The 12,675-nt window shown below is 43.2% G+C and overlaps 1 protein-coding gene across 10 annotated transcripts in view; it reads right to left on the reverse strand.

Moving 5' to 3' along the window:
• OBSCN (obscurin, cytoskeletal calmodulin and titin-interacting RhoGEF) overlaps nt 1–12,675 on the reverse strand; it is a 281,462-nt gene that overhangs the window by 233,185 nt on the left and 35,602 nt on the right. For all 10 annotated transcript variants that reach the window (XM_066585186.1, XM_066585185.1, XM_066585191.1 and 7 more), the window contains exons 3-9: nt 12,209–12,478; nt 11,329–11,589; nt 10,677–10,982; nt 9,878–10,144; nt 7,246–7,515; nt 5,582–5,857; nt 4,910–5,185 (exon numbers count right to left, since the gene is read on the reverse strand). In XM_066585186.1, coding sequence (XP_066441283.1) covers nt 4,910–5,185; nt 5,582–5,857; nt 7,246–7,515; nt 9,878–10,144; nt 10,677–10,982; nt 11,329–11,589; nt 12,209–12,478 — 1,926 coding nt within the window. The remainder of the gene's footprint in view (nt 1–4,909; nt 5,186–5,581; nt 5,858–7,245; nt 7,516–9,877; nt 10,145–10,676; nt 10,983–11,328; nt 11,590–12,208; nt 12,479–12,675) is intronic.

A 12,675-nucleotide genomic window follows, 5' to 3' on the forward strand; every position in this document is an offset into this window, starting at 1 on the left:
CCTGTGTGAACCCACCCTTAGTGGTGTCAATTATTATACATCATACCAAGATTTAAATGTGGTGAATTATCCTTAATACCAAGATTTATATGTGATGGGAAGGATCATATATGATACTGAGATTAATACTGTGTTTGCTTGAAAATAAGCCTTTATATTAAAACCTTGTCTAATATAAATTTTTGCCACAAAAGAGGTTTTCTTTTCAGGGAATGTCTTATTTTACTTACCTAGCAGTTCCGTAGCTCCACTGCATATTCTGCATTCCTAAGCCACCGATAGAACATCACTTCCTGGTCACAGGATTTATAAATCCCGCCTTTAGGAAGCAATGTCTCTGATTGGTTCAGCGAGCGCTGTTCTCAGCCAATTAAAGCTGTCATGTTAATTCAGCGAGCGCTGCATTAATTGGCTGAGAGCAGTGCTCATTGAACCAATCAGAGCCATCGCTTCCTGGAGGTGGGATTTATGAACTCCGCAACCAGGAAGTGATGTTCTATCGGCGGCCGAGGAGTGCAGAACGCGCGGTGGAGCTACGGAACTTTGGAGACCAGCGGGAGGGACCCGGAGCACGCCTGCTAGGCAATGTATTCAGTTTTTTTAATGTAATCTACCTACGGCTTATTTTCGGGGTAGGGCTTATATTTCCAGCCTCCCCGAAAATAGCCAAAAATCAGGGTAGGACTTATTCTTGGGGAAACACGGTATTTGGTTTCAAGAATTGCACATAATGCCAAGAATTATATCTGCTGGCAAGAAATATACAACATATAGGATTTATAAGTGGTACTGAGAATGATCCAGAATACTATATGTGCTGTATAAAATAATCCATATTACCACGATTTATATACTGTAATTGTCGGACTATAAAATGTACCAGGGGTTTAGACAAGAGAAAACAGGAAAAAATATTTCATACTGTCTCTGGGGGTCTAACAAAGTGGAGGGGCTACTTTCATTAAGTTTGATGTTCTAGTATAGAAAAGGGGGTTAGAAGTTAACAGTCAGCTCCTTAGTGTGTCCATTCAAGCAATGACACAAGCACATAAGTTCACATTATATACATAAGCAGCAGTGCTGCACGCACATTGTGCATGTGCACAGCACATACACTGCTCTTCAGCATACACAACTCTGCTACAAACACACAGGTCTTCAGCGTTCACATACACATATACAGCTCTGTTACATGCACACACAGCTCATACAGCTCTGGTACATGCACACACAGCTCATACAGTTCTAGTACATGCATACACACACAGTTCATACAGCTGTAGTAAATGCACACACACACAGCTCATAAAGCTCTGCTACATGCATACACACACACAGCTCCAGTACATGTATGCTCATACAGCTCTGGTACATACACACACAAACACACACCTCATACAGTTCTAGTAAATGCACACACACAGCTCATACAGCTCTGCTACATGCACACACACGCATACAGCTCTAGTACATGTACGCTCATACAGCTCTGGTACATACACACACAAACACAGCTCATACAGCTCTACTACATGCACACACAGCTCATACAGCTCTGATACACACACACACATACAGCTCTGCTATATACATACACACTCACACAGCTTTGCTGTATGCACACACATACATAGCTCATACAGCTCTGGTACATGCACACACACACATACAGCTCTAGTACATGTACGCTCATACAGCTTTGGTACATGCACACACACACAGCTCATACAGCTCTAGTACATGCATGCCCATACAGCTCTGCTATGTGCACACACACACACATACAGCTCTGATATATACATGCACACTCACACCGCTCATACAGCTCTGGTACATGCACACACAGCTCATACAGCTCTAGAACATGCACACACACAGCTTATACAGCTCCAGTACATGCACACACACAGCTCATATAGCTCTGCAACATGCACACACACACATACAGCTTTGCTACAGTATATACATGCACACTCACACAGCTTTGCTGCATGCACACACATACACAGCTCATACAGCTCTGCTACATGTACACACAGCTCATACAGCTCTTGTACATGTACACACACACAGCTCACACAGCTCTGATACATGCACACACACATCTGCAGCTGGCATATTAAACACCGATTTTATTAACACTAAATCCCCACATACAAAGGGAAGTCATACATGATCCCTGCTAGCTGCTTCCTGCTCACATGATTATGACATTATCTACTGCTACTAATGCAAGATCTTTGATCTTTCCTATTGTCTGTCCTTGTGTGTACAGAGGAGGACCTGCACCGTGGGGAGATACGTGAGTGATCTCCAATGTTATCTACTGGAAGGGAATGATTCGGCAGGAAGAGGGAGCACTGTGCAGCCACGGTATGTATGGCTGCAGATGATCAGGCAGTGCACTGTATCAGTGAACTACCGGGTCAATAAGGCAGCGGTCAGGGGTCTCTGGATCTACCAAACCCCCCTGCCTCTGCATGATGGGACGAAGACACTTTTCAGCAACATTTTATCTAGCTGAAAACTCTGTCTTATAATCAGAAAAATATGGTATACAATAGTAATAACTAGACATGGCTCATGATAACAAGATTAATATGTGGTGCCAATAATTTTACAGAATAGCAAGATTTTCTGTATATGTGGTTCCAGGAATTATACATGACAGCAATATTTACATATAGTGCTAAGAATTATATGTGTTGAAATCATCAATGTATGTAGATTTACAATGTGAATCATGAGGAGCAAGTTCTTCATTATCCAGCTCGGATCTAAACTTCAAATATAAGATGAGGATCCTTAAAGGGGTATTCCCAGCTGACAGACAGATGCACGTTTCACCTCTGTGACCCACAACCATCATCAGAACGGGGGTCCCCCACCCCGTCCCGGCTCACCGCTGCAGCCACTGCTTGCTGGGATTACGGAAACAGGCGAACTTCGCTGTTTCTACAATGGTCATAGAAGTGAATGACAATTTCAGAAACAACCAAGCACAGTGAGCTACCCAGGTGCAGCTCACTATGGGACTGGTGGAAACACTGTAGAACAGCCCGTCTGGCCTCTCCTGTAACCCCAGATACCTCTGGCCACAGCAAACCATCTGGTATTTCCATCTCAGCCATATTTGACTAAGATGGGAATATCCTTTTAATACCATAAGGGTCAACGTGGCACTTATGTCTGACATTTCCTGGGAGCTCACTGCTGACTGCAGCGCAAGCAGAACTTCAATTTTAGAAACACTTCAAATGTTTCATAAAGTGGTCAGGAATTAAATCCTTTGTTCTACTTTTGATGTGTGAACATAAAGTTACATTATGTCTTACGCTGCACTTACTTCCTAAGGTACAGTCACAATTCTGCTGTTCCATTCAGTCTACTACTTGGGTCCATATGCTGCAGTCAGTCATCTGACCTAACTGCTTTAGGGCTTTTACCCACTAGCGCTTTTTTAATGCTTCAATATCGCTGCGTTTCTTTAATGCAAATGTCAATGGGACTTTCTAATGTTAAAATTGCATCGCACAAATATCTCAGAAGCGCAAACTTGCGATTTTTGTGCGATGCGATTTTAACATTAGAAAGTCCCATTGAAAAATATTGCAGCGATATCGCAGCGTTACAAAAAACGCTAGTGGGTAAAAGCCCTTACTTTAACTTTTTTTGTGAGCTCCCGCAATCCATAGCACTCTGGTAAAAGGAACAAGCAAATTACACCTGCAGACTGGGATGTGACTGGAGTATAAGGTCTAATGACACAGCAGAATTGTGGATGCAGCTCTGATGTGATTGAGTATAAAGGTCCATTTACACACACAGATGATCGCTCACAATTCGTCAGAAACTGACAGTTCTGAGCGATCATTTTGCATTAGATACTAATGGGCTAATCAGCCCTTTAGTATCTCATTGCATGTATTTAGAGAACAGCGGGTGGTCTGTTCTGTAAATACATCGCTATTGTTCTCCAGCGGGACAGCGGCTGTTAACAGCTGTTAAAGAATGTTATCGCCTGTTATCAGGAGAACACAGCATGCGGTCCATCTTATCTTATCATCTTCTGGGACGAGGATTTCATGCAGACCTGAAGTCAGCGATGGACGAAAAGTGCACGGTAAGTGCCCGATGGGCACATTTACACTCAACGAGTATCGCTCAAAAGATGGCTTTTCAGCGAATTTTGAGCGATAATCGTTGTGTGTAAAAGGGCCTTAAGACATGATGTAACAGTAGAATTGTGACTGCAGCTCTGGATGTGACTGGAGTATTAAATATAATGTAACAGAGTATCATCGCCTTATAGGTAATAATATATGGAATTTTATTTTAAGGCTGGATTGAGAAGACCGTATTTGCGTTCGCAATACACAATGAATTCCATGGGCTCGTTCACAAGCGTGTATTTTGTGTGTGCAATGGAGTTGTGCACAAATAGAAAATTCTAATAACTAATCACAATAATTGGCCATTTTAATGGCTGGGACCATAGTTGTGTGCACAAAAAGCACAGTAAAAACCGCAAGAGGCTCGGGCAAAAATGCAACACACAAATGTCCGTACGCCCGTGTGAATCTGTCCTAAAGCATCTTGAGTAAAATCTTTTTGATGATTTAACCCTTCGAAATCCAATTTTGGATTCAGAGTTTCCTAGGGGGCTTTCTCTTTCTGTCATTATACAATAGCGCCATCTGCTGGCTAGAGCCAGTACTGCAGTATGTGACATGCCGGAGAGGCCCCGGCATGTCAGACAGCGGCCAGTAATCTACAGTAAGAATACCCTGTCGGACGTCTACCGATGTTGGAGCTGTACAGCCTTCAATCAGAATGTCTTTAGACATCAGACAGTGGATTGGAAAGGGTTAAATCACCCGTTGATTAAAATTCATGCCATTTTCCTCACCTTTGACGCTGATCTTGAAGTTGATCTTCTGTCCGCCCGCCTCACAGATGTACTCTCCGGCATCTTTCTTCTCTGTTTGCTCCACCACCAGACGCCGATATTTGCCCTCAGTCTCCACCTTTAGTTTCTTGCTGGAGGTGATCAGTTTCCCGTCCTTGTACCATTTCACCTCCGTCTTGCTCTCGGAGACCTCACAGCTCAGGGTGGCGCTCTCCGTCAGTCTAGTTACTACCTCCTTCTTCACTTTATCCAGGTTGGTGAAGGCTGGCTCTGGTTCTGTAGACAGGACAAAGGGGAAATGTCAGGATTTGGACATTGAACAGGAAAGCTGAGTGACAACCCCTATGGAAGTAGTAATGGTGGCCATATTAACTGTTACCCCGGAACAGATACAACTAAAAAAAGAAAATGTTCAAAACTTTTCAGAAGAGTATGACTGAAGGGCTGATATTACAGGAGGGGGTTGAAGGAAAAGGGTAGTTTCACTGATCCCTATTGCAGCCCCTGGCCTATGAGATGGTGACAACTTTCCTGGTTCTCTGGTGGCACCTTTGATGCCAGTGAGAACATCTCTGGGTTCTTTGTTAAGTGTCAGGATCTGTCCTCTGCTTTGATTTTTAACCATATCCTGTTCCCTATAAACGTCACTTCCGTCTATATAACATTATTCACCTTTGACCATGATCTTGAAGTTGATGTTCTCTTCGGCTACCTCACAGCTGTACTTTCCGGCGTCTTTCTTCTCCACCTGCTCCACCACCAGACGCCGATGTTTGCCCTCCGATTCCACCCTCAGTTTCTTGCTGGAGGTGATCAGCTTCCCGTCTTTGTACCATTTCACCTCCGTCTTGCTATCAGAGACCTCACAGCTAAGAGTGGCGCTCTCCGTCAGTTTGGCCACTACCTCCTTCTTTACCTTGTCCTGGTTGATGAAGGCCGGCTCCGGTTCTAGAGTAAGAAGAGGTGGTTGCACCTTATACATTATTCTTACGGGAATTGTCCAGTCTTCTGTAAACTACTTGGTGCAAATTCTACAGCATACTAAGATAGGCACTCCCAAAAATTTTTCAGGATACCAAGATTTATGAGTTGGCAAAAAGTTAAACACAATAAGGGTCTATATGGGGTGCAAAGTGTTATACAGGATACCAAAATTTATATGTGGCACCAAAATTATACAAGATACCAATATTTTAGAATATATGGAACTTTGCAATATAAGGGATCATTGTTATCGCTCTATCTAGCAGCCTGTACCCTCATCTCATCTCATCTTGTCTACAGGATCTCCATAAATGTTGACAAACCTCTGTGGCCACCAAGAAAGTCCATATTTAATTATTCAGTAAATAAGGGGGGTCAGGGAGATGAGGGTGATGAAGCTGCAACATCTGTCTCTGTATGTGAGAGGGGAAGAAGAGGAGGGTAATGAAGTTGCAGCTTCTCTCTCTCTGTGAGACTGCATGCTGTGAGAGGGGAAGACTAGGAGGCGGGTGATGAAGTTGCAGCTTCTTTCTGTGTAAGACTACATGCTGTGAGAGGGGAAGAAAAGGAGGATGATGATAAAGATGCAGCTTCTTTTCCTATGAGACTGCATACTGTGAGAGAGGAAAAAGAGGAGGAGGGTGATGAAGTTGCAGCTTATCTCGTTGTGAGACTGCATGCTGTGAGAGGGGAAGAAGAAGAGGAGGCCGATGAAGATGGAGTTTCTCTCTCTGTGAGACTGCATGCTGTGAGAGGGGAAGAAAAGGAGGCTGATGAAGATGGAGTTTCTCTCTCTGTGAGACTGCATGCTGGGAGAGGGGAAGAAGAAGAGGAGGGTGATGTAGTTGCTTCTTCTTTTCTGTGAGACCACATGCTGTGAGAGGGGAGGAAGAGAAGGAGGGTGATGATGATGGTGATGATAATGAAGTTGCAGATTCACACTTTGGATGTAAGATTGCATGCTGTGATAGGAAAGGTGGAGTGGTAGAAGGGAGACATCTGATTGGCTCAGAGCACACAGCATAGCTCTGACATCACACTGGAAAGAGCCTGCCCACTCAGCAGGTATGGATACAAAAGATAGACAGAACCCACAGATGGAAAAGAAAATACCCAAAATCTGGAAGTTACACCCAAGATTTCTGTCTGCTCCACATCTAATCCACATTTATAGCTGCATGCGGAGAGTTACTATTTTTTAAGCCATGGGTGCCCTCTAAACATTACGAAGAATCTTGAGACTGGTGAGGAATTGAAACACAAACTAATACAAAGGTGTAATGTACAAGAGGCAGCAGAGGTATTCAGTTTGCCTCTGTCTTCTCCTTGGGGTGGGGGCTCACTCATCTCACCTGTAACCTGTAAGGTGAATGTGATGACATCATCCCCCAGGCTGCATGTGTAGGTTCCTTCATCTTCCCTCCGGACAGAGGAGATCACCAACTTCTGAAGTTTTCCTCTGGACTCCAACTGGAATTTCTTTGAGTGTCGGATCTCTTTGGCATTCTTATACCACAAAACCCGAAGGTTCTCCTCTGAAGTCTCCGACAAGAACTCTACCTGCTCTCCTGGCCTCACCTTCACCTCAGAGCGCCTATTACTGGTTGTGAAATGCGGGAGAGCTGGAGGGGGGCACATATCAGGTTAGGCATGACAATAGAGCGCGACACAGAATAGGCTTAGATACAAAAGACAGTAACACCTACAATAGACTTAGATATAAGACATTGTTATCACAAAGGGTATGCTAAGACACATGAGAAAGTATCAAACAGGACAGGCCTAGATACAAGAGATAGCATCACACAGAACAAACATAGCTATAAAAGACTCTTTCACAAATAATAGGCTTATGGCTCATTTACATGCAAAGACAATGCAAAGACAAGATTGAAAGATGGACAGTTCTAGCGATCATTTTTCATAAAGTACTAATGGGCACTAATGCCCATTGGCACTTAATCATCTTCATTTGCATGTAAATGAGCCTCCAGCAGCTGTTTTAAAATCCCAGCAAGTGGTCTGGACTTTGCACTCAACTGCATTATTTTGCTGGGGCTGCCACAGGCTGTCAGCTGAATACAATGTAATCAGCTGCTCCCATGGAGAACAGCGTGCAGTCCCTGCTCTCTCTCCGGCTGAACGATTGATTTTATGCTCACCTAAAAATCATCGTTCAGCCGAAGAGTGAAAGATGGAAGCATTTACACGCAAGGATGGGGCTTTAGATTTCAGGGCCAGTATCACACAGGATAGACTTAGATATAAGAGGCTGTATCACACAAGCTAGGTTTAGATACAAGACAGTATCACACAGAGTAGGTTTAGATACCAGACAGTATCGCACAGCATAGGCTTAAATGCACACGACAGTAATTAAGTTACATGGGTGGTTACTTGGGGAACCTGAAGTTATAATACACATATGTAGTAACAGGAGGCATCTGAAAGAGGGGAGCAAATACTTTTTTGCTGCACAGTAGCAGAGAGTCCTAAATGATATTTGAAAATGATGTCAGACTCTTGTTCTTCTGCAGTTTCTGCTGATACGTGAAAGGTTAAAACAGAAGCTGTGGTTGCATCCGTGCCCAGTGTGACAGCTGCAGAGGGCAGCGCCAGCTCCACAGTTCTGGGATCACATTCCCAACAAGCTCGACCTTTGCTATTTGACGGGGTGCGTCCCACGGGGCCGACGTTCTGCACAGTGGAACGTGCCAGGCGGGGGAGCATCATGGGATGGTGGTGGTGGCTTGGTTTAGTGGAATATGAGGTCATTTGGGAGATATTCATTAGAGCAGACAGATGTGGGGGACGTCAAGACTGCTCTTACATGTTATTAAATATGCTATTATAGGAGATATCACAAGGCGCCATACATTGATCACATTTTATAGACGCCTTAATGACCCTCAACTGGATTCACTTGACACCTGCTAAGAGGTAAAGAGCCGTCAAGATATGGGAATCACTCCTTCTGAAACCTGAAAGATATGGGGCTATAGGGTGATATAGGGAGATGTATGGGACTACATAGCGACACGTGGACATATATGGAGATATATAATGATACATATATTGTGGTAATATATGATGAGAAATAAGGTGATATATGGAGACATATTGTAAAATATAGAGATATATGATAATTTTAGAGAGACAGTGAAATATGATACTGTACATTGAGATGTGTGGTGATATGTATCGATATATAATGATACATGGTGAAATATGGTGAAACTATACATGATGATACATAATATGGCAAGATAAGGAGATATGTGGTGATATACTGTATACCTCCATACAGTATATCACTACATATCTCCATATCTCACCATGTGTGATGCTACATGGTGACATATGGTGATACTGCATATGTAGATATATAGTGATATATGGAAATATGTATATGATATACAGAGTTATTTGGATATGTGGTCATACATAGTGATCTATAGTAATATATGGTGATATACAGAGATATGTTGTGATATACTGTATAAAGATATGTGAAAATACATAGAGAAAGATGTTAGTATGTGGAGGTACACAGAAATATATTGTGATGTGTGAAATAAAGTGGAGATATATGATCAAAAATGGAGATATGTGGTGTTATATACTGAAATAGTAAGCTATATGATGACACATGCAGATGTATAGTAACATGTTGTGTGAAGATGGTTATACATGGAAATGTAGTCTAATATATGAATAAATGTTGAGCTGTATGGTATTATATTGTGATATATGGAGATACATGGTGATAGGTGAAGATATATGTTGCTATATGGTGGTATAAGATAATACATGGACATATATTAAAATATGTAGTGTCATATGGTGATATATGGAGATATGTGTTGATAGAGATACAGTGGACTGAAGTCAAGAAACTGAATATTAAAGACTCCAAAATCAAAAGCTTTTGTTGATGCATTACCAATGTCATATACACCCCCATGTGACCTGGTGGTGATTTACCTTTGACCCTGAGCTTGGTGCTGCTCTCGATCTCTTTACATGTGAATGTGATGATGGCTTGGTCCTCTTGTTGGGTGACGCTCTTGATCAGCAACATGTGCGTGTTCTTCACCCTCTTCACCAAATACTGATCATTACTCTCCACCACCTTCCCATTTATCAACCAACAGCCAGGAGACACTGTGGTGAGGTCAACTGAAAAAGTGGCCTCTCCACCAACTGTGACTTCAACTGGCTTAAGAGGAGTTTTAATGGAAGGAATAGGTTCTAGAAGACACAAGAGAACAACACACTGAATCCATCTATCCATTTATCTAATCTACTTCTATCTAATTCATCTATCTATCTGCATGATAACCCCTGCTGTTATCACTACCCAGACAGGTCATAGCTATACTTGACAACTCTCCTGGAACATAATGGAGACTCCCAAAAGAAGAGTTGGCAAGTCTAAATACACATTCAGAGGGGAATTGACTGGTGAAAAAGGGGCATATATATGGTCTGAAAAATCTGACAATGCACTTCGGAAGCCACATTCTCTGCTAGCCTCAGAAAGTTGTCAAGTATGGCCATCAGTAAGGACTATGGTGTAAGTAGCCTAAACCATGATGACCCAGGTAGCCGCTGCCCCCTCAGCCTCCGGCTGGTTGTTTCTGCTGAACATTATAACCTATTATTTCAGATCTAGGGCCTACTGAGGGATTCTCATACCCCTTGTTGACCAGTCCAGCCCTGACCTATCTATCCTGGGTTCTCACCACTTCCCCTGAGTGACCTATGGTTAATAATCACCTACCAAGGTATAATGTCCCCGGGAACTCCAGATGAGGGCTTTGTCCATAGCTGTTTATGGCACTGACCCGGAAGTGGAAGCTCCCTTCATCTGGAACATGGCTAACGATGAACTCTGGGGTAGGCACATTGGGGGATTCGTGGCACCTCACCCAGGTCATGGCTCCAAGCTTTTTTCGTTCTATGATGTACCCGTCAATGGGCACCGGCCTGTCCATTGGGGGAGGGGACCAGGCTAATTTAACAGATGTTTCAGTTTTGTCCATCACCACAGGGTTAATGGGGGCGTTCGATGGAGGTTTTCTTAATGCTAAAGGTAAAGAAAAAACAAATATTTAGGTCACATCTTTAATATTTACAATTCTCTCAAACCTCTGTTGATTTCCTGTTAGCAGCTCACTGCAGCCCCTGCTGCTTCACTGTCTGCAGACAGCATGTGCTGCTGTGGTGCACTGCAGGAGATATAGCGCTTACACAAGTCATGGGACTGAGATATGATATAGGAGGAAATCAAATCTTCTATAGTACAATAGTCACTCAGCAATCACTCAGCAGTTGACCACTGGTCACTCAATAGTCATTCTGTGGTCATTTAGCAGTCAATCATTCGCCTATGTGTTACATGCAGTCAGTCTTACTTGGTATTGGATACTCACTGGTGACGGTGAATTGTGTGGATGTCTTACACTCATCGGCTATGAAGGCAATCTCACCGGAGTCGCTGTTCTTGCACTCGCGGATTATCATGGTGTGCTGTTTACCAGAGGAGGTGATTGAGATCCGTCCATCAGGGAGCACATCCTGCCCATTGACGGTCCACCTGACCTTCTCACAATCATTGTCCAGCTCTACACAGAAGATGGCCGTATCATTGACTGGTACCGCCGTCCTGCGGGGAAGCTTCTTTATTATGTTCCCTACATGGGAGGAAAGAAACACAGCGACAGTCACAACCACTATAACATGATTCCATCTCCATGCAGATACTCCTCCATGTATCCTTGAGAGTAACCGTTTACTGATCTTGATGATATTCCCAGTAATGCCCAGAGCTGCATTCACAATTCTGCTGTTATATCGAGTCTCATACTCGAGTCACATCAGGAGCTGCACTCACAATTCTACTCGTATTATGCAATATACTTCTACTAGCCTACAAGACATATCTTAGGGTCAGTAGGGAATAAGTGAATGATGTACATAAGTGAAGGACATGTGACGGAAACTTATCCTTAGTTACTTTTTGCGTCTAGGGGCCTTGTGTGGCGCAGAGTATTAAGGCAGCAGAATGCAGTCCTAAGCTCTCGCTCACAACCTGAAGGTTTCAAGTTCAATCCCTGCATGGTTCAGATAGTCAGCTCAAGGTTGACTCATCCTTCTGAGGTTGGTAAAATGAGTACCCAGCTTGTTGGGGAGTAATATATACACTATACAAATAACAAGTCCCTTCCTTCTTTGCAGCTTTATCTGCTTGTGATGTTCAGATTTCTTTGGTGCATTAGCAATTTTATATATCTGCTACATTTCTATCATTACCTTGAACAGACAACTCAGCGATGGTGCGGCTGCCCTCCTTCATCTCACAGATGTAGACGGCATCATCATCCGCAGTGATGTTCTGGATGGTCAGTCTCCGGATGGTTCCTTCCTCTTCAATGTTATACTTAGAGCTCTGATGGATTTTGGTCTCTTCCTTGTACCAGGAGGATTCGGTGATGGCTTGTGGAACTTCACACTGGAAGGTGGCTACCTCTTTCTCCCTTACCTCCAGGTCTCGTAGCTTTGATAGGAAGGGAATTCTGGGTTCTTTAAGAAAACATAAAAAATAATTGCATACAACAAGAAGCTCGGACTGATGGAGAAGACAAGTTGGTGTTGTAGCAAGTGGCGAGGCAAGCGGGATGAATACAAGTGAGCCTGGCACTATGTGATACCACCCAGAGCAGAATGTGATTGTTCTCAGTAAAAGAAATTAAGTAACTTGTAGATATGATATCTTTTAA

Source organism: Eleutherodactylus coqui, chromosome 12 (genome assembly GCF_035609145.1).
Source record: "Eleutherodactylus coqui strain aEleCoq1 chromosome 12, aEleCoq1.hap1, whole genome shotgun sequence".
Taxonomy (NCBI): Eukaryota; Metazoa; Chordata; class Amphibia; order Anura; family Eleutherodactylidae; genus Eleutherodactylus; species Eleutherodactylus coqui.